Source organism: Solea solea, chromosome 21 (assembly GCF_958295425.1).
Source record: "Solea solea chromosome 21, fSolSol10.1, whole genome shotgun sequence".
In the NCBI taxonomy this organism is placed as follows: domain Eukaryota; kingdom Metazoa; phylum Chordata; class Actinopteri; order Pleuronectiformes; family Soleidae; genus Solea; species Solea solea.
The window spans coordinates 8,039,645-8,061,494 of NC_081154.1; the positions used below are offsets into that span (position 1 = coordinate 8,039,645).

A 21,850-nucleotide genomic window follows, 5' to 3' on the forward strand; every position below is an offset into this window, starting at 1 on the left:
TTCCCAGATTATTACAATGTGAGAGCAGGAGATAAAGTCCTTGTTCTCCTTGTTCTGGTGAAGTTCACCTGGAGCTACAGCCGAGGTTTCCCTTTATAGTTACAGACTTTTCAGTCAGGAAACATGTTCTCCTCCACCTGTTTAACCTGTCCTTTAAAAATGTCAAAATCCTTTTGTAAAGTGTGTTTCCATTAACTGTGTATACAGTGACAACCTTTTTTAAGATGAAAACCTGACAATATAAATCGTACCAAAAGCAAATTTGGCATAATTTCTGTCAAACAAATGTAAACCAGCACCTTCCAGGAGATATATACACATATATTTAATAAAATAATGACATAATTGTTTGCATTTTTTATGTAAAATGTAATACTAAAGACTAAATACTGTTGTAAACGGCACCAACTTAATGCCCGTAGGCAGCACTGACAGGATAACAGGATTGTTTATATATGATAGTGCGTGTTTATTCAACGTTATCTCACACTCTCCGGCCTAAACCGGTCACCTATTAACAAACTTAACCATTGAGTTTATTAACTGTCTCTCTAAGTGAATTGTGATGAATCTCCTCAGCGACAGCGAGGTTCTGAGTCAGCCTTGTTTGAGCTTACAAACAGCCGGTGAAACTAGCGTCCCTGTTTTCTCCTCTCGTCTCTTTGAGTCTGTTATCGCTCCGTCATTTCCTGCTACATAACGATAATCACCACGCGCTACCACCAGCCTCCTCCTCCACCACCACCACCCATGTTCCCCTCATTTCCTCCCCTCATTTTCTTGACTCTGCATTTCCCCTTGTCGTGTCTGGTATCTGCGTTTGTTTGTGCTGTAAATTCATTAGAAGAAAGCCAGAGAAAATCCTTCACCCCCGTCTCATTTTCACCTTGGTGCTGTACACTGATTATGCTCCACTACAACAACACACACACACATACTGTAGAGTTTATCTCACACAAACAGACCCAGACTCTGGATTTCTTTGTCGCCACCGCCGTGCTTCCACTTCTACCTTCCTCTCCATTCTCACTACCTTAAACTTTCAGTCCTGTCACACCAGTAGGTGTTTAAGGTGTTTGCAAAGCACTCTCATCTAAAGAGTTATTTTTATGTTGTTGTTATTGAATGGTTTCTACCACAAGCAGAACTATAGACATTTGCAATCCGACGTTTAGTCAGTGTGCACAGGCTTCATCCATCATAAAGGACAATAATATATGATTAACTGAGCCATACGATGGAGCTTTTATTTGTCTGCAGGACAGGAGACACTGTTGTCGGGGTGCTGAACTACTGAGCCCTGTTGCTAAAACGGGAATCAACTGCCCAGTGGACTGGAAAATAATGAGGGGCTTTTCATCCCCATGACACCTCTTTCCACCTCTCAGGTCGACTCTGCTGCCTCTTTTATTGCTCGGTCGTCAGCTCCTTTCTTCTCTGTTTGTCTTGTTTTTGCTACTTTTATCTTCCTCGATAAGTCTCCCCGCTTATCGCCGATTCATCCCGTCTCTCAATTGCTCCGTCTCAACTCGGCCTCGCCAGTTCAGACTCTTTTGATTAAACCGACTGATATGTTTCCTATTACCACCACAAAGGGGACGAGCACAATGGAGCGATCGTCTGAACAGAGTGTGTGAGACTACACAACCTGTCCTGCACGACACAGTGATACCTCACTTCAACATGTAGACCCGTTCAGACATGGGTAGAAGCATCTGTCCTGAGCGATCCAATCACAGCGTCCTCGCTAAGTACAGATCTGAAGGGTCCCGGTGCGTCCTCACATCTAAATGGCAGAAACCACATTGGGAAGGAAGTGTTTGTCCACATTCCTGAGCATTGAAAAACAAGCAGCGCTTGTCCGCCACTGCCACGTTATTATTATCATCTAACTCAACTTTTATTCTGTGTTTACTGGCACAAGAATGTTTCTATCAACTACTGACTCTGCAGTTTCTATTTTTATTTATTTATTTATCAGTTTAGTGAAGCTCAGCTTCCTCTAAAACATTGTCAAATATGTACTGTACTATATACTAAATACTAATACTTGGGTGTGAGGCAGGTCGTGCACAGTGGCCGGCTGCAGCCAAAAACACAAAGCAACACACTAAAATAGCTTTGTGAGGTAAAACACCAAGCCTGACTGGGATGGGAGCCAACCTATGCAAGGAATGGCACGACTCGAGCCCTATTGTTTTGTGTCGGATTTTATTTTATTTATTTATTTATTTATTTATTTATGGTTTGTTTATTGTAAGTCAAAGTGCTGCTGTAGCCTCAACTGTAAAACGAAATGGAGGTGATACTTGGTGGCTAGGTACAGATTCCACCTCAGAAACGTAATGACTCGTGTCTTGTTCATGTGCCATCTGCTGGATCATTATCGTTCTCGTATGATATCGTCCTTGTATTCCACGCTGTTCTTGGGCTCCCCCGTCCTCTTCAGTCGTTGTCGATCATCTCCTCGTATGATACGGCCAAAGTATGTGCATTTTCTGATGGTATTTAGTTTTCATCTTTTTTTTTTAAAGGACTTCTTTGTTTGTTTTGTGCTCAGTCAATATTCAATATAGCCACATTTCAAAGGCCTCACATTTGCTCGCTGTTGCTTTTGTTAGTGTTAGTGTCTAGTGTTAGCAATTCTTTTTAATTTCAGTATCACACTTGCCTCTTCTGTCACCATGTGCCAAGGTGTACCATGCTGCTGGTCTGATGGATTGACTTCCCCTCGATACTTTTTTCCTGCTTACTACCATTATGTTTTGTTTCAATTATGTTCATTTCTATAATATACTGTTTACCTATTTCATCCAATGGGTATTCTGCAATGAATGCTGTTGACTCCCCCAGTGTTGACTCCTTTCATATCTTTCCTCTGCTAGATAGTGTTTTTATTATCTCATGCAAGAAAAAAGCTGCTGTGAGCAAAGTCCTGCTCACTCCTGCCTGCATGCCATGGTTTGTCTTCATTTTTGCAGGCCATATGTTCATGCGACATGGCTATAATCATATCAATTATGACATCAGTGTTCTTGAAACTTGAAAAGTATAAAGTGATTGAATTGAACAGGACATGGGGGAGGTTATCCACAGTGTGCATGCAGCACAGCGCACTTGTCCGTTCGAGTGCGGACGCTTGTTTGTCTCAATCAGTTTGCTCTCGTTCTGGGGTTCGTTAACGAGGCCATAAAGTATCATAATGTACTCCAGAGGATATTTCCTCCCCCAGACACCCACCCGTCCATCAGTCAGCAGAGACGTGACAAGATGCAGCGCACGGGGGCCAGACATCGACTGGTGTTGTTGTGAGCTGCATCTTTCAGGAATAGTAGGTGCAGGTGCCGTACAAGAAGCATTTAACCCATCAAACAGCCGAGTGACGGGGGCTTTTTGAGCAGCAGAATTCCCTTCTGAAACATTTTGTGGGCGCTTGTTTGTGTTCTCCATCATCCTCCTGTTTGCAGTCGTCTCACTTACTGGAGCAATGTTTCTGTTGTGGCGTCTGTCTGTCTGTCTTGACATAAAATGAGTCACTTCCTTTGTGCAGCCAAGGAATCAAAACACTGCTATACTGTGTATACAGTTCTAGCTCAGCTCAACTTGACTCTACTCATTTTTTATTTTTTTTTTGCTATTCCATTAGCGATAATACCCTGTACTGGTGAGGTTCATGAGAGTCATGAGCACAACATCCGACACACGCCAAACAATGCAGAACTGTAGATCAGTTAAAAATATTTTTTTTTAAATCCTGAAAACATGCGTTAATCTCCAACATTTAGGGAGGAAATGTCTAAAATTTCAATATTTAACAGAGGAGTCTATGTTCGGTTGTATTTTAAGGCTTTGAGTGTGTGCTCCGGTCATGCAGGAAGTACTGAACTAATCTTTTTAATGAACTGACTGTAATGATTCAGTACACCGGAAATAACCGCTTTGCTCGTCACATAACTACAGTTTTATTATTATTAATTGTAAAATATAAGAAGGGAGTCTGTAGCATAACTGCTGCTGTGTTTATATTTAACCATGAGATCCTGATACAACTCTCTCAGAGCATTTTTAATCAATCGCTGTGGATTTATTCACTGTTTATGTAATTGGTCTCAGCACCACAGTTGTAATGAAGTTCTCGTCATCTCTCCATGTTCCTTCACCCGTCGTCTACATGGGCAACATAACTGCTGCTGCAGCTCTCCACTCTAAGCTTTAGTTTAGAGGAAACTTTCCTCCTCTCTCCTCAGAGACACACATAGGTTTGCTCTCTCTCTCTCTCCCTCTCTCTCCCTCCTCGGCACTGCTCACCGCTTAAAGCTTGAAGTGGGAGCTAATGATGCTCTGAAGTAGGTTACAGCCTGCATTAGAGCAGGAGAACAAATTCTGCTGAAATGAAAATGTTGTGCGCCTCAATCAGACGCTGAACCCGCGCTCTTCCAGCTGCAATTACGTGCACCGGTGTCGTCGATCGGGTGGCAGCATCGACGGCAGGGGCAAAAAAGACAGATGGCTTGTTTGTTTTTGTAATTGAGAGGGAGAGGAATCGTCCCCACGTGTGTCCCCATTGTCGGTCAAGCCCAGCTACGCCGGAATTCTCTTCTTTTCTTGCAACATTGAGGTCAACAGTCTGAAAGTCACATCACTTTAGGGCCACAGGACACATTGTCCTTAGAAGGTGGGTGCTAAATATTGTATAGCTCCCTTGGAGCTGAGACAGGTATGAGTCACATTAAATATCATGACGTTTCCGTGACAACCTAATTTAGATCTAGGTATGTGCATATGTCAACAAATCCATTTATTTTTCGTTAGATTTATACATTTACCGCTGAATCTAAAACAGCACATCTGTCTATTTCTCGTCAGTAAAGAAAAATCTTATATTGAAGCAGGAGCAGCAAATAAATACGGGTTTCCTCGGATAGATCTCGATCACTCGGGTGTATATTTTTCCATACCGTTGATCGTCGGCAATGGTCAAATAGGGAACACTTCCCGTGACCAATCCAGAAAACTGAACTGCAGACCCTGCACCTGCTGTCCAGTGGGTACGTCAACTGTACAAGCAGCAGAGCGGAAGAAAATTGAAGGACACAGAAATCTCACACATTCACTCATAAAATTGAGGGAGAGAAAAAGGAGTGGAGTGCTGTTGGAAGACGCTTGAAGGGCAGAGAAAAAAACAGACCCCCCCCCCCCCCCCCCGCCTCTGTCTCCCAGAGCTGTCTGGACTCTTCACAGAAGACTGCAAGACATTTAGATGTGAAATATTGAGTGAGGGAGAGACTCACAGACGGATAAACTGATAGAGGTCACAGGTAAGAAAAAGAAACGACAGGCTTATTTAGCTCTTTTTCTCCGTTTCTTGATGAGCAGGTGTTTCCCTGTTCCGTCCGCTGATGTGAACCAGCTTCATTGAAGACTTTTCCAGGTTAAGTGCTTTTGCCCAGAGGCACCATTGGTGGTTTTCTTGGGGTTTCGGGCTTTTCAGACCACAAGACCGCGACTCGACGCTGCCCACAGAGTAAAAGATGGAAAGAATGATGATGAAGAAGAGAGAGAGAGAAGGCAATTAACACCAAAGCTTCTTAGCCGTCCTGTAACGAGATGTCACCCGGATGCGGCCTGTTTGGCATTTCTCCACATTTCCTCGGGGACAGACACATCACGTCCGTCCTGACACTGCACACATGTGGAAAGACAAGCGCCAGTCAACGTTATAAACATGGAACACAAGCTACAGCGCAAGAGGTTGGATGTTGGATTAATAAGAGCAAGGTTGTTGAAAAGGTTGTTTAAAACTTTGCATTAGATCACTTTCTGCTCAGTGAGTTTAAATCCTTGGGTCAGATGCTGTAGATCCGAAGTTGCGGCCTTTGAGATCCTCTGATTGCACCGTTTGAAAGTGTGACGTCAATTTGACGTCACGCTCGGCCCTACATCACACACATTATAATCATTGGACATTTAGGATTTTGTCTGTTTCGATTATAGATCAGTCAACCCCACACACACACACACACTCTACAATTGACACAGCCAGTAAATCTCCCGGGTTTTTTTTGCTTCACTGTTGCTCACTCTCAAGTCAATAATCCCATTTGACCAAGTTCTCTTAAGGGAAAACGCGTTCATTTGTCTCGTGCGCAAAGGTTGTTTTGTTTTTTTGTCAGACACTTCATTTCCTCGGCTTCCTTTCATTTCACTCTCTCCAGCAGTTTGAGGACATGGCTACATGTCGGTTTTAATCAATTAGTGCTGACAACGCGGTGTTTGGTTTGGCTACAGACGCTTAAAAAATCTGCGCTGCGATAAAATGTGTCGTGTATAACAAGTTGTCTTTTCTTTTCTTTTTTTTATTAAGGAATATTTTGGATTCACATTTTACTCGCATCCCTCTCTCGCTCACACTGAAATTATCATATCAAATCTGAATATTACTGGTTCTGAGGAAGTGATTACCCTCCCCCACCCGCAAAAAAATTATCAGAGGCAGATACGTACAATTGCTTGTGGGATATTTGAATATTTAATATTTCATTATGATCACATGGATCTGCAGTCGCACCCTTGGTATATTACAGTGGGAATAATACACAACTCCTTATATGGGCATGTGTGTTTATAGGTCACATCTTCAGGTCTTTTCATCTTCTCATGTGTTGTCAAGTCAAAGTAATGATTCATTTTAGATCGCATATATTTTTAAGTAGCAATAAATGTGCATAAGTCACAAAATAGACAGTTTTTCCAAATAGTGTATCCAAATATCACAAATTCAATCCGATTGTAGACATTTTGAGTCCTTTTTGCTCAGGTGTGTTTATATAGTTGGTGAAAATGGGGAAAAAAACAATGATTTCATCAGATTGCTCACTATAGGTTGTGCTGGAAAAAAAGGATATAAGACATTCTTATAGCCTCTGTATATTTGTTTTAACGTAGTAATGTAAAAAAAAAAGTAGCCTAAATGCTCTTGTTATTCAATTTTCAGTGATTGTATGTTTAAGATTAATACCTCTGTATTACTAATGGGTCAGATTACAACTGTGCAAATGATGGACAGGTCTCCCAATAATTTATTTGTAATAATAGATTGAACTCATTGCTTCATCACATCAAACTATTCCTTTATTGCTCAGTTAAAATGTCACTGGTGATGAATTCACACACACACACACGTGATGGTACAAACCTTTGTAGACTGTCTGCTGCAAAAAAAATATCTCCTCCCGCTCTCACCTCACCAAACCACCGCTGAATACTAATTACCATTGCAAGTATGTTAAAAAAAGTGTGTGCATATAACATCAGCTGCATTTCTGTGTGTGTACGCGTGGATGCGAGGCAGCAGTTGGTAGAGTGTGATTTGCTGGCAGTGACTGAGCGAAGAAGGGAGGGAGAGTGAGGGAGGGAAGGAAGGAGGGCGGTACGCATTGACGGAGTGAGAGAGAGAGAGAGAGAGAGAGAGAGAGAGGGAGGGAGGGAGGGAGGCAGGCAGGCAGGCAGGCAGAGGGAGAGCACTGTCCTCATCAGCTTCTTTTTCTCTGCGATCCAGGCAGCCAGCTCTCCTTTCCTGTCCTCTCCTCCACCTCCGCAGGAGCGGCAGCAGCAGCAGGGAGAAGGGACGTAGAAAAAAAAAGAGAGAAAGGCTGAAGAAGATTGCAACAGATTGACAAACATACAGAGACAAGGAAGATACGAAAGACATCAGCAGCAGGGGAGCAGCACATTTCTCTCTCTCTCTCTCGTTTTTTTGCCCTCAAACACCCACACCCGCCGAACATGCAGCGGGGAGCGACTGTAATCAGTGAGAGTCTTGAGAGAAAATAGTGACTGAGAGAAGTGCATCAGCGAGGCGGCGATGACAGCACACCTCTACACATGGATAGAGAGCAGGAGGGAAGAAGTGACACTCTGTCAGTCAGCCAGCGCTGTGTGACTGTGTAATTGATGGTGTCCATTTTAGAGTGGGAGCAACAGGAATATACACTCTTTGTGGCTGTGCTGCACCTGCTTTTGTTTTGCCTTTCCCTTCAATTCATTGTGTTTGTATTTGGGCTTGTGACGAAATCGAGGGCGCTCTGTGGAATCCCTGCTCTGAAGTCCGAGGGTGGCTGCGCCTCCTCCCTCCTACTCCTCTGTTGTCTCCCTCTGTTTGTGTTCGTGTGAGCATAAAGAGCTTGTTATATGCCTGTTTGTGTGTTTGTGTGTTTCACCTCATTCCCACATTTGGCACCCATCTGCCTCATGCCGACTGTCCGTTCACACCTTTCATACCATCTGTGCGAGTGTCAGCTCGGGTCCCTCTTTGTGTGTCCGCGGATGTGTGCGTTAGTGTGCCGTCACTGGATGTCGCTGAAAGTTTGCAGCCGGACTTGTGTCACCTTTGGCTAACGTGGATCACGCTGAGACCACATAGAGAAAGTGTGTTTTCCCCCCCGCCTCTAAACTGTCACCTTGAGAAATTACATTCTCACACATCATCGTGCCAGGTGCTGCAGTTTATGACCCATTAAACTCCAGTGGACGAGTGTGAGTGTGGGATTTATTGCATTCTTGTGAGCGATTCTCACCTGCTGGAGAAAGTCCTGTCCGTGGGAGCAAAGGAGATGTTTCTCTACATGTATAAAACATGGCTGTCCCGTCAATAATTCAGTGTCAGGTGGGCTTCCCGGTATTCACCAGAGCGTCTGACTGACTTGACTGATGATGTGTGTCCTCCCTCCGCTGATCTCTGACTGTTTTGTGCAACAACTGAGCCCACGTCCATTTGTCTGTTGACTTCCTCTGATGATCACTGGACAGAAGACAGGGACACACTTTTTTATCTCCTCAAAGCATCCTTTTTCCTTCAGGACATACAAACTGAGACTGCGTCGCTTGGGCTTATTTTTGAACATTCAGCGTGCTTCGGAGTTGAAGCCCAGTTTGGTGTAATCCTCTGTGTGTGTGTGTGTGTGTGTGTTACCATGATTGGTGTTAACAGCCTGCACTCGGCGGGGCGCCTGCGCTCGCGCTCTCTTTGCACTGTGCGATATGGACGGGACTTCCGGATGATGGACCCGTTCCGTTACCCCAGGACCCCGCGGTCCCGCTCACTCAAACCTCTGGTGTTTCCAGACCTGCTGGGCAAAGCTCAGGATGGACAGAACCACCCACAGGCCCGAAAGAGGAGGAAGGTACTGAAAAGCATCTGCTGTTTCCTGACACTTTTACCTTCATGAGTCACCATAATACATCACTTCAAAGTGACATAACTAAAATATGTGCAACAGCAACCTTTAGCATTTACACTTGTTACTGCAATCCCAATACAAAACTTTGGTTTCGTGTGTGTGTGAGTGTGGTTGCTAAATTTTCCAAAATACAGAAAGACAGACGTTCCACTTCCACACACATACAGTATCTGTCCCACCATCTGTTTTATTTTTATAAATATTGAACGTTTTTAGTTAACGTTCACGTGTCAGCAACAGGTGGAAAGTGACAGTGTGTCTGCTGTGAGACAATAATGGACCGTAAAATCATCTCAAGTTAAATAACAGAGTGTAGGAGAAAGCGAGCATTAGCTATTTTTTAGCTATAATATTATATATTTATATGTATTATATTATATATAATATTACTATAATATTTAGCTATAATTTGCCTAATGTTGCGTCTCTGTCCACATCTGTTGGCAACGTCCTCTCTGCGTCAACATTATAACGCATCTTCACTGTAAGCCACATGTGTCAAACTGGTGGCCCCGGGGCCACATTTGGCCCTCCAATCAATTACATGCGGCCCCCCCACCACTGTGCGAGGTGATGGAATAGAGACAGAATCTAAGACAATATTTTATATAATAGTAATAAGACATTGGGTTGTAATCATTGCTTTAATAAATGTATTACACTCAACATGAAATGACATATATTTAAGCTGTTTTAATCACAATTATCCTCGATTTTCAATTTAATACTCCGTTTTTGTGCATCATAAATTTATATCAAAACAAGCACTTTTACTTTGCAATTTACTAATATCTTAATGAATATCTTATATTGCCCACCGGCTACTAAATAGTTGTTTTTTCCACTTTTTTTCCTCTATGTCGGCCCCCGCTTGACCAGACTAGATGCTCATTGGCCCCTAGGACATTTGAGTTTGACACCCCGAGACTCTCTTTCTCTCACTTTAAAAAAAAAAAAAAAGGGAAAGTGAGACTTTTAAGGTTTAAGGACTTAGCTGCTCCGTGGGCCACATGGTTGTTGTGTAGTGGTTAGAACACCCAGGTTTGCGACTCGATTGGAACAAGGGCTTTTCTGCATGGTGTTTGCATATTCTCCACGTGTGTGTGTGTGTGTGTGTGTGTGTGGGTTGTTTTTTTTTCCGAGGTTCTCCTGTTTGCACAAGTCCAGTCCAAAAACATTCAGATTTAGGGGACTGTAGGTGTGAGAGTTGTTTGTCTCTATGTGGCCCTGTGATGGACTGGCAACCTGTCCAGGGTGTACCCCGCCTTTCTCCTTATGTCAGCTGGAATTGGCACCAGCAACCCCTGCAACCCTCATGTGGAGGATAAAGTGGAAGAAGATGAGTGAGCGAGTGAGTGAGTGAGTGAGCTGCTCTCTGCTAGTATCCCAGGTGTCAAAGTTTCGAGCGTCCCAGACCTCTGCTGATTGGTCAAACTTCGCAATGTACAATTTCCCGTGTTTGTAAGAACTCACGGTAACGTGATTTTAGCTGTCTTCGGAAGTTACCGAATATAGATTTGCCCTGTAGCTACAGGGTTAAAACTTGATTGATTCCAAAGGAGTGCCTTCCTAGTGGAGAAAAGCGATAAGATGCCCTTGCAACTTCTTGTCCTATGGGTGCCCTTGCAATCAAATAGGGTACAGTTATGAATTTCCCCTCTGTCCCTACATGACAGTGTCCCAAAGGGTGTCCTTCAAGGAAATGATATTCAGTGCTTGTATAGAAAATGTCCATCTCAGTGATGCTGTGCTTTAAAGAGAATGTGTTAAATGATATACTAGTGTTGCCTGCCCCACCAGTGCGCAGTAGGTGCCCTTTTAATTTCCGCCCCTGCCCTTCCAAATGTCTGCGCACACCACTGGTCACCGGTGAAGCTAGTCTTTCAATTTCCGTTGACTCGTTTTATGTCTTAATAAAACAGATTTCCTACATACAGTACAGCGCCTTTAATATCGTACCAGCAGTGTGACAAAATGTCATAACAAATCCTGTTTTAACAGGACAGTAGCTCATTGTCCTTCACAGCCAGTTGGGCAAATCCATCAGAAGGTCACGTGTGTCGAACATTTATTGTTTCACACACAACAAACCCGTCTTTAATTGACTTGCCATGCCAGCAACTTTGTAAATACGTGGCAGAGCGTCTGATGAAGGACTGGTTGACTTCCATGCCTGGTTGGGTTGTACACATCAGGACATTAGAGCATTGTGTTGTGTGAAGCCACCACTCAAGGGTAATGGCTCTCGTTTGCCGGCGTTTGGTGACGTTGATGAAGCAAGTAGGTGAAGGTGATGAACATCCATCTGTGTCTGAATGAGCCTCCAGTCTGACAGATGATTTATACCCCGCCTCCATCTACCTGCGTTGTAAAGCGACTCACCTCTCTCTCTCTTTCTCACTAGTCATCTGTCTTAAAATCCACAGCCGAGTCCCTCTGCTGTTGATACTGTGGTGTGTGTCCCCCCCCCCCCCCTCAGGATTTACTGTAAGAAGTGAATTTTCTTCTCTCTTTTTTTTTCCCCCCACACACAAATAAAAAAGCAATAACTCGCTGGCAGATAAACTCAGCTGTGACAGTTTCGAGAAGAGATGAACTCCGCGCTCAACGCCGTTTGACTTTCTACTTTCAACGACTGAAATTATAAGCCAATGAATCTCTCAACACAAAACAAGCAATTGCTCTGATGTAAGGTTATTTTGTAGGTTCTATTAACTGTTTTGTCACATCAGACACGCACGTTCAGCATCATTTTCACTTCATTTTGCTTACTTTTAATCTTTAATTATTCATTCCACTTAAATATTAACGTGTGGTTGCATTAGAATGATGAGTCACATTGTTTCCTTGATTGCAATCATGGTGAAAGCTGATTTTCAAAGCTGTTTGACTCACTCTTTTATGATTTCACTCACTCAGTAGTAAGTAAAAAAAACAAAAAAACAAAACAGCGTTGCAGAATAATACTCACTTTTCCGACACATTTAGTGCTTGCCAAATTCCTTATAAGTTATTACAGTCTTGGGGGATTTTCTTTTCCTTGTACCGCAGTCTCAGACGTGTTGTTTTATAAGAGGAAAATCAATCGCATTATTATCACCTTGGGACTTCAGCACAAGTCAGCGAGGCAGTTTCTAGATTGTCCGTTCTCTCCTTCATCAGACTTGTGTCCTGTGTGTGTGGTTTATTGTTGTCATTTGGGCTTAAAAAGACACACATTAATAGGGGATTTTGGGCTGTTTCCACCAGGAGCGATGTGGGTGTTTTGTATTTCTTGTCTGAAAGCTGAGACTCATTCACATTTGATTTTGATCTTCTCGATGTATTCCTCTCTATTTGTACATGGTGAATCGTTGTTGCGGGTCAGCAGCATACTTCTGCTCACAAATCCACAATTAATGTTTGATATTGCCCAGATATGTGTAAGAGAAGCAGTTTTTCCTCCCTGCTTCTGGCGTCCCAGGAAACTCAGCTGTGTCTCTTTGATTAATAAAATGTATGAGCCTCATTTTAAACATAGTCTAGATTTTAAGATTCTACAGGGGGACATGTGGAAACCAGAAATAAGTCTGTTATGGTCCGTGAAGTATTTCTAAAGAGGCCCTAACTCTAGCAAAAGGAAACATTGCAAAGCAACCTGATTGGACAGAAGAATCAAACCCCATTATAAATCCAATTCCGATTGACTTCAAGTCACAATGCAGCAGAACCAGCGTATTCTCAACAGCCTGAAAAACAGCAGAAATCAAGTGAGGACCATTAGCGGCAGTTCTTTAATCAAAGGAATGTAATGGGAAATAATTGATTTCAGTTTCTCCCTCCGTACAGAATGAACTGTACTGGGTCTATGAGGGACTGAGGAGTTGAATGAGGTGGTGATGAATTGCCGCTAAGTGTCCTCTCCATTAACTCCGCTGTCACAGCTGTCTATCAGCAGCATCCCCTGCCTCGATCCGTGTCTTTTACACCACAGTCTGAAGGCTTCGTGGTGCCTTCACTGCGGAGGAGCGGTGTCACTGCGAGCTGCAGAATGAGAAGTGTCTTGGCTGTCAAAATAGATTCCGGAGACATTAAAAATCAAATGTGCTGTGTCTCTTAAAGTGATTATTCCGCTTTTTTTTTTTCGGAGTGCGCCATATCCCGGATTGGCCTCTGTGCCGAGAAGCAGCTTGAGATGTCGATGAGGGACACAATAAAAAAAACAGATTTTTAGCCATTTAAAATCACCCACTTAAGTCCATGCTACCTTAAGAATTGTTTTTGACAGCCTTTAACCTGTGAGAATCGCAGGTTTATGTCGCTCTGTACGACCGTTCATTCTCCGCACCAGATGTCCCCAGAGAAATTAATGATTTTATATCATGGCACACAAGACTTGTTGCTCCGCTGCTGCCTCCATCAATGACTCCAAATGTGTTATTGTGTGTCCTCCGTGGGTTGGAGTCCTTCGTTATGGATTTCACTTAGTGGCACAAACTTACCAAACAAGGCATCAGTAGACCAGCGGCACCTGTGTCTCCTGAGCTTAAAAACGCAGATTTTTCTCAATGGACTTTGGTGCAGGAGAGTGATTTGTTTGCAAATTTCAGTTTCCAGCTGGAAACGGCTGTGTAGCGACAGGAAGAAGTGGCAAACATTGTCTCAAGATATCAAAGACTCAAGCAAGCATGGATTTTATTAGGTGAGCCTTTTGTTAAGTAGTTAAAATCTGTTTTTTCCTGGTGTCCGCAGTGGTAGCCATGTCTTCAGGGAAGAGAAAATGTCCATTTCTCAGGCTGGTTCATGGTGCAGGGGGCGCACAAAGGGGTAGCCGAGCGTGTCAATAATTCATACAACCTAGAGCTGAAACAGTTACTCGATTTGAAAACAAGACTTCTGTTTGTTTCAGCTTCTTAAATGTGAATCTTTTCTGGTTTCTTTGCTCCATATAACAAAGAAATCATTAAAAAAAACTGAATTATTACATCATTTCCAGGTTTGACAAACACTGATCAACATTTTTTAACGTTTTCTGACATTTTGTGGACCAAACGATTACTCGATTAATCGAGAAAATTATCGACAGATTAATCGATTGTGAAAATAATCGTTAGTTGCAGCTCTAATACAACCACACCTCAAAAAACCCGATTTATCACTTTAATTCTCCCTGCTGTGGATAGTGGATTGTGATTATAAACTTAATGATATTAACATAGAAAAGGGAGTTTAGATATCTTTAAATAAATTGCTGGTAAAACATTTTTCCCGCCAATGAGCTGATTGATCACTCGACTGCGGCCTAAAGAGACCCATTTGAAGCCAGCTCAGCTGTGGACATGAAGCGTCGTCGTCATGTTCTGGTTTAGTTATTGTTGCTTTCATGCGTCGTACAATCTCATCTCTGAGCTGTAACTCAATTTCGCTCTGCGCGGGTCGATGCGTTTTTTGCGTCAGAGACTAAATTATTTATTGGCTGATTGATTTGATTGTCCAGCGTTTGACAGGTTGTGTTTTTTCTTTTTCTTTTTTAATAAATGATGTAGTAATGTGGTCGACTAAGCGGGTGACTGATGCTTTGTTCGGCGAGGGAAATGTGTTGAGCTCAGGCAAAGAGCAGTTAGAGCTGCGCGGACGGGGGATGGCATTCATCTGAGTATGCGGTTTATTGAATGAAGCCGTCTTGCTTACTGCGCAACTCTCACAGAGAACTGCAGCACACCTGTGCCCGCCGATATTTGATCAGATCTCCAATAGAACATGGAGCAAAGCAGCTGTTAATCATATTTATCTGAAAACTGTTTTTTTTCTTCCCCCCCCGCAGGCTCTCTACAACTCAATCAAGAACCAAAAACTGCAGTGGACACTGTAAGTCATATTTTTTATTGATATTATTCTCCTTAAATATGATTTTGTTTTGCATTTGATCCCTTTGAAGTGTCATAATCTCAAATAGAATATATGCTCCACACACACACACACACGTCGTCCTGAAGGGCAGGAAACGATAAAGGATATTGATTAACTTGTTAGCATGCTCATTAATGACGTGAACATTGTCTGGCATGTGAGGGAAGCATTAGTGTGTCAAGGGTTGCTATTCTGGATCACAGTTTCAGAGTGCCTCAGAGATGCCAATTAAGTCACTAGCTTTCCAAGCTTTGTTGCCATAGCTACGGCACCATGGATACGACTCCATGGCTACGGCGTTGCTCTTCCCTCCCTATGTTTTCTCAGCAGCAAACACAGACACAGAAACATTTACTGTACATATAAATACACACAGGAAGCACATCATCGCGGACGTGCGCATGTTGGCATGTGAACACACGAGGCAGCGAGGGAGACAATGGTGGAAAGAGAGAGAGAGAGAGAAAGGAGACACATAGAGAGAGAGAAAGTAATTTAAATGGCTCCTTACCTGCATCCTGTACAAAGGTGTGACCACAGCCTCCCACTACCTTCTCCAAAAATAGCAGTAGCAGCGCTCCCCAAGCAGATGAATAAAACGTGGTCAAAGAGGCATATGGAGGAGGTCCACAGAGATCCACGGAGAGGCAGTCAATCCAGTTTAAACATCTCCACTGACACACAGAGACAGCTATTTAAACTCTGTCGCCACACCAGAGGCCATGTCAGGACAGAAAATGAAAAAGTTAGATTTTTTTCATTTGTTTTTGTTCTGTCAATGCCGGAGTTTTGCTTTGAAAACCTTATCTGGGGGGAGAGCACAGTGTCACTCTCGTCTCGTCTCGACTTATCGACTATTGGCACTAATTTCTGCATTATTTCAGTGTTTTGCGTACACTGATTCCATCTCGTCCTTTACCTTCAGAGTGAGCGTTAAAAAGCACTTAGATTATGGTGAAACCCGTTGCCGTGGTTATGTTAAAACAAACTGTATACGTGATGCACATCTCCTCACAGGTGTGTGTGTGTCTGCGCACATAACCATAGCAATGGGTGTAATTTTACACCCCCGCAGAGCGAGACACACGCACATGGACACTCTCAGCGGTGCCGTTGGAGGCACCCACATGTTCTGCACTCACATATACAACACAGACATATACGGCACACACATGCTTCCTCAACGCAGCAGCGGGGGTGGAGAGCGGAGGGAGGGAAGGAGAGAGAGAGAGAGGAAGATGCAACAAGTCAGAGGTTCACATCTATGGATGCAAAGCGGAGTTAAAATGTGTTGTATATGGGCAAAAACAAGGGATCCATCTGCACGATTATGCAGTCCATCTCTTTTCCTGTCCTCCCTCCACACCTCCAATCGTCCTGTCGTACTATTGTGCACCACTCACCTACAGTAGGCGAGCAGAGAGCGTGCCCTCTGATGCCACAATGACATTTTCCCAAACAGTAAATGGCTACTGGATTATAATTTGTCTACCCGCTATGCTGAGATATCATGAATCGGAACTTTCAGTTCCCAAAGATTTCATTCATGATTTCCTCAATTTTAGATGTTTCCATTCAGGAAAAGCTCTTGTTTGGCTGCTTGTTATTTAATTTTTTTGGAGAACTTTGGCTTCTTTTTGAGCCAAAAAAAAGAAAAAGGGATTTTTCTACAGCAGTCATTAGGAGAACATAAAGAGACATGAAAATCAAACAAGGGGAAGCTTCGTCATATAAGAGGATGCATATGGACGAGTTACTGTCCTCTGTCACTTCACTCTGCGTCAATGTGTTTGTGCCATTTGGTACAGTGACTCAGTGTCACAGGTGAAAGAGCAAATCTGCTTCCTGATGGCAAGAGCATGAAAATCCCAGCATGCAGCAGCAAGTCCATCAACTGGCCAACCTGCTCCACAGCCTGCCCCTCACTTTGCACCACTTTCCTGTGATTCATCTTTCACTTTTCTTTTCCTTTTTTAAAAAGAATTTCTGTTTTTATTTCTTTGTTATTCCGTTCTCTTCTTCAAACCTTTCTCTTTTTTTTTCTGGTCCGTTTGTTTTCTTCCGTCTCGCTCCTCTCCTTATACTCTCACTCATGCGATTGTTGAAAATGGTCTGCCATCTGAGAAGAAGGATAAGCTTTGTCTTTTTTCCACTCTCTCTATCTCTCTCTCTTTCCTCCCTCCATCCCCCTCTCTCCAGCTCTTCTACTTTGTCTCTGTGTAGAGAGGGTTTCAGGCAGGCCAGCAGTTACCAGGCAACAGGCTACATGCTCATTGGCTCCGTCTCTGCCTCTCTCGTTCTCTCTGGCTCTTGCATGGGGTTAACTGCTGTTATGTACTGTTGGTTACTCATAACGTGGTCTCGTGGGGTTCGGCATCAAGCCATTTTTCTATTTTCACGGTGAACTTTTTGCATGGGTGTCGCCTGGTGTGGTAACTGTAGTGGAATTGCCGCGTTTACCTCACCGAGCGGGAGCGGGGGAACGGGGAGGCTGTCGCCGCCGGTTTCCTATCATCTATCATCCAATGTGACAAATCCCTTTTTGAAAAACGTAAAGGAATGCACACAGTGCATTGTGCGGGGTTATTTAGAAGAGAATGAGATTGTCACGGCCGTCACAGTGTCTGTTCTAAGTATTGTCAAAGCAAACAATTTACATTCTCTGATTTTTAAAACAGAATGTTAGATTATAAAACAGTAACTTGGAGCAAAAGTAAATTTAAAGTATTTAGATGAGACTCGGATCACTATAATTTAGAGTAACCTGAACTATTATTTTTGAAGATTAATAAGGATTACAACTCTTTTGAACAAAAACACACACACACACACACACACACACACACACACACACAGATATACACAAATCAAATGAGAGTATATCTGCAGCATAAAGCTGCTCATCAGAAACCTCATTTACAAAGAAGGTTCCTCAAGGCCTGTTTCTAATGAACAATGAGCCGCCTGCTCTAAAGCTTCAGTGTATCAGCCATACAGTACAGTAAGTCTTTGCCTATAATCTTCTGTTTGATAAAAACAAATCTGTCTGGTGAACTTCATTAAAATCCGAGACCTGCCAGTGTTTCAGGGTCTTGTTTTGTTTTTTAAAAGAAAGGCGGATACCTTCCAGGTCTATAAAAACGGAGCTCCTATTGCTTTACTTTCACCAAAAACATTATATCATCTAATAGAGAACGAGACATTTTGACAAAAGGAGACGCACTGAGATGAGTTAATCCTAAAAATGAAATGTAAACACACATACAAAGGAAAAGGCAACGTTGTCTTTAATCAGCAGCTTGTTACGAAGACAAATGCGTGTGAGACACGGACTGTTAATATTTATTGTACATCATTTCACAGCTTCTTCTTTGAGTCTAACATATGCAAATAGTTATGTTGTTATGACATTTACTCCCCAAACCTGGCTGTCAATTCTATTTTTTTTTTTTTTCAGAATAAAAGCTCTGAACTCTTTAACATTTCTTGTAAAGATAAGCAAATATTTTAACCCTTAGTGCTCACACGGTGCAGATCTGTACCACAAGTGCACCCATGGTAATTTGCCTTATATGGACATCCTGGGGGTGTATGTTTATAGGTCACATAATCAGGGTTTAAAAAAAGTGTGTTTTTTTTGTGTTGTTGAGTCAAAGTTATGATTCATTTTATATGGAATTTTTAGTCGTGATATAAAGTTGCAATGATTGTGCAGAAGTCAGAAAATAGAGGGTTTCTCTTTTGTTTTTGTTCAAAAAAACGCGCAGAGTGAACTTTGAACTGTGACGCAGTGATGATACTGATGCTGACTGTTTTACACAATCAATATAAGAACTTCCCATCTGTGTTTGGTTTATAGGTGAACATATAAGAATTTGAAATATCCAAGAATAAGGGGCTTTCCTCCTTCTCCCTCCCCTGATAAGTCTATAAAGTCTTTGTTTCTTTGTTGTTGTTTTTTTGCATCCTGTCTCAGCTCTGCGATGTCTCTTGTGAGGAGCAGCTGGCCCTCAGGGTGAAAGAGCGCCGCCTGTTTTTTTCACCTCAAAGCAGGAAAATGAGAGCTGGTGTCAGTCTTTCTTTTTTTCCCCTTCATTTTTTTTGTGATCAGACTCTGCTTCTCAGAGCACAGAGAGAAGGAAACACAGCTTTGCTCAGGTTCCGGTATGTGACACGAATGTCTTGTGCAACACGGCGGCGGCGGCGGTGGCAGCAGCAGTGGACGGTGGCATTACTCATGAGAAGTGCAACGGAATGAAAGTTTCCCAGTCAGTGTGTGAAATCTGTGGACCTCTTGTCCTGTCCTGTTCCTTGTAACAAGCACAGTGTGTGAGAGAGGCAAAGGGAGAGGGTGAATGATGATGATGATGATGATGGCGATGGTGTTTATTCGCATCGCTAATGAGATATGACACATATGTGTTGAGAGTGTTCATTCACTCACTTATTCATTTATTTATTTATTTATCTCTGTCTCCATAGCGATGAGGAAGAGCTGCGGAAGTCGTTTTCGGAGCTCGGGGACAGCCTGTGTGACTCCAACACCTCCAACAGATCCATGAAGAGGGAGGGCAGCAGTGGGGACCTCCTGTCGGAGGAGAAACAGCCCTCGGGATCACTGCTGTACAAGAACGGATTCCTGGTGCGCAAAGTCCACGCCGACTCGGACGGCAAGAGAAGTACGTCGCAGACATTTTGGCTTGATTACCATAAGCTCTCCATCATGATGTGAGGAAACAGAAAATAAGTATTTGTCTGCGAGTGGGAAGATGAATTCTCATATATTAAATTATTACAAAATTAAATTTCACACAAGAAATGCACGGATTTAAAGTTTTCAATTGGTGTCAGCCACACCAACAAAATACTCCAGAGACTAGTGCCTAGTGGCCCGTGAAGGCATTAAATATGGGCATTGAGAGGTCGTAAAAAAACAAATGTAAAGTTTTTCATTTTCATTTTCTAAAGTATAGTAACACAAAGTAGGATTTGCTCTCAGGGTATCCCTACAGCTGGTTTATGGTTTGTTACAACTGTTTTAAAGTCATTTGTGCATTTGTTGGCAAGTCATCAATACAGTTGAAGTCTGAAGCAGGACTTTTAAAGTCTTCAGACCGTGTACAGTAGGTACAGTAGCATTTTTATAAAACTTTGATTGCGTTGTTGTATTTTTCAAGACATCGGAAACAAAAAGTAACCCCAGCAAGACAGTGATTTAGTTTGCGTAGCTTGCGTTTTCAACCCGACTTATCACTTTTCGCTCATTGAAACGCACATGGTTTAATCGCTTGATTTATGGACAAGAGGACGAGATGACAAGAAACAATTTACATTCTAGGAGTAACAGGATCGGGTCGCCCTCGGTCGAGTATCCATCCGCTTCTTTCAGCTCACACCTGTGAACCGACGCTGACGACTGGTATTTTTGATACAGTTTCAAGTAAATCAAACGTATTCTTCCACAGTTACAGTATGAATATGCAGGATCCTCAGAATTGAAAATGAATCAAAACAAAAGGCAAAATGAAAAACTGCATCTGCTCCATGGAAAACCGTGTGTCATAACCACTCTTTACACCAGTTATTTGCAGTCTAAATCTTCTCCACATCCCCTGTCGGATGAATCAGCTGTGATCCACTAGAACATCTCTGCTGTGAAAACATTTTTCACATCTTATGTAATACATTAATCAGCCGGTATAAAAGAAGCGTAAGCACACCACATTTCTATTTGATGAATTCTGAATTATAAACTGTGTGTCTATATTTTTATTGGGGGACTATGCTTTAAGCATTAAAGCATTGCTTCCTGTTTAAGTCACTAAGTGGAGATGCAAATGTTTTATTTTTTTTTTATAGTACATGCTGAGGCAGAAAGTGTCAGAGCTATAGAAGTCTGAAAAATCTGGTGACATGTTGGTGAAATTTGGTGTAAATATAAAGATAACATCAAGTAACAAATAGACCCGATAGTGTCAGATGTAAATATCTGACAATAATATGAAGTCTTGCTTCAGATATTAAATGACAGATATTAAATTTACACTGTAAATATGTGCATGACTGATATAGTGTAATCCCGTTTCCTCCTCCTCCTCACAGCACCGAGAGGGAAAAGAGGATGGAAGACCTTCTATGCCATTCTGAAAGGGTTAATTCTCTATCTGCAAAAAGTAAGTTGTTAACACACACGTACACGTTCATCATCAACTCAGTGCTCAGTTCAGGGGATTTATGTGTTTAATAGTGTTTGATAGTCGTCGTAATTCATTTCATATTTGCCTTTGTCCTTGCAGGGGGAGTACAGGCCTGATAAGCAGCTGTCTGATGAGGATCTGAAGAACGCCGTGTCCGTCCACCACTCTCTGGCCATGAAAGCGTCGGACTACAGCAAGCGGCCCAACGTGTTTTACCTGCGGACGGCCGACTGGAGGGTGTACCTCTTCCAGGCACCGTGAGTCACAGTCTAAACCATGTTATGACTCGTCACTAGAGGTTGACCTATTAATCATTTTTAGCTGGGTAATCTGCTCCGCCCATCGTGTGGGGACACAGTTTACCGCACTCAGTGGAAGCAGCTCTGACATGGATGCTACAGGGCAGTCGCACATCTAGCAAAAAAAAAAAAGATTGGTCATTTTGGCTATATTTGCTCATTTCGAGGCCACTTCTCTCGAAAAATGTGCGTATGCGACGGGATTTTCAAGTGTTAAGATCAATTC

General features: G+C 42.7%; 1 protein-coding gene across 5 annotated transcripts in view; it reads left to right on the top strand.

The window, feature by feature from the left end:
• LOC131448320 (PH and SEC7 domain-containing protein 1-like) overlaps nt 1-21,850 on the top strand; it is a 56,105-nt gene that overhangs the window by 30,875 nt on the left and 3,380 nt on the right. For 3 of the 5 annotated variants that reach the window (XM_058620660.1, XM_058620659.1, XM_058620663.1), the window contains 4 exons: nt 15,043-15,086; nt 19,611-19,807; nt 21,231-21,301; nt 21,425-21,582. In XM_058620660.1, the coding sequence (XP_058476643.1) occupies nt 15,043-15,086; nt 19,611-19,807; nt 21,231-21,301; nt 21,425-21,582 (470 nt within the window). Of the gene's footprint in view, nt 1-7,558; nt 9,183-15,042; nt 15,087-19,610; nt 19,808-21,230; nt 21,302-21,424; nt 21,583-21,850 lie in introns of those variants that run through there. The other 2 variants (XM_058620664.1, XM_058620661.1) reach the window with 2 other exon arrangements.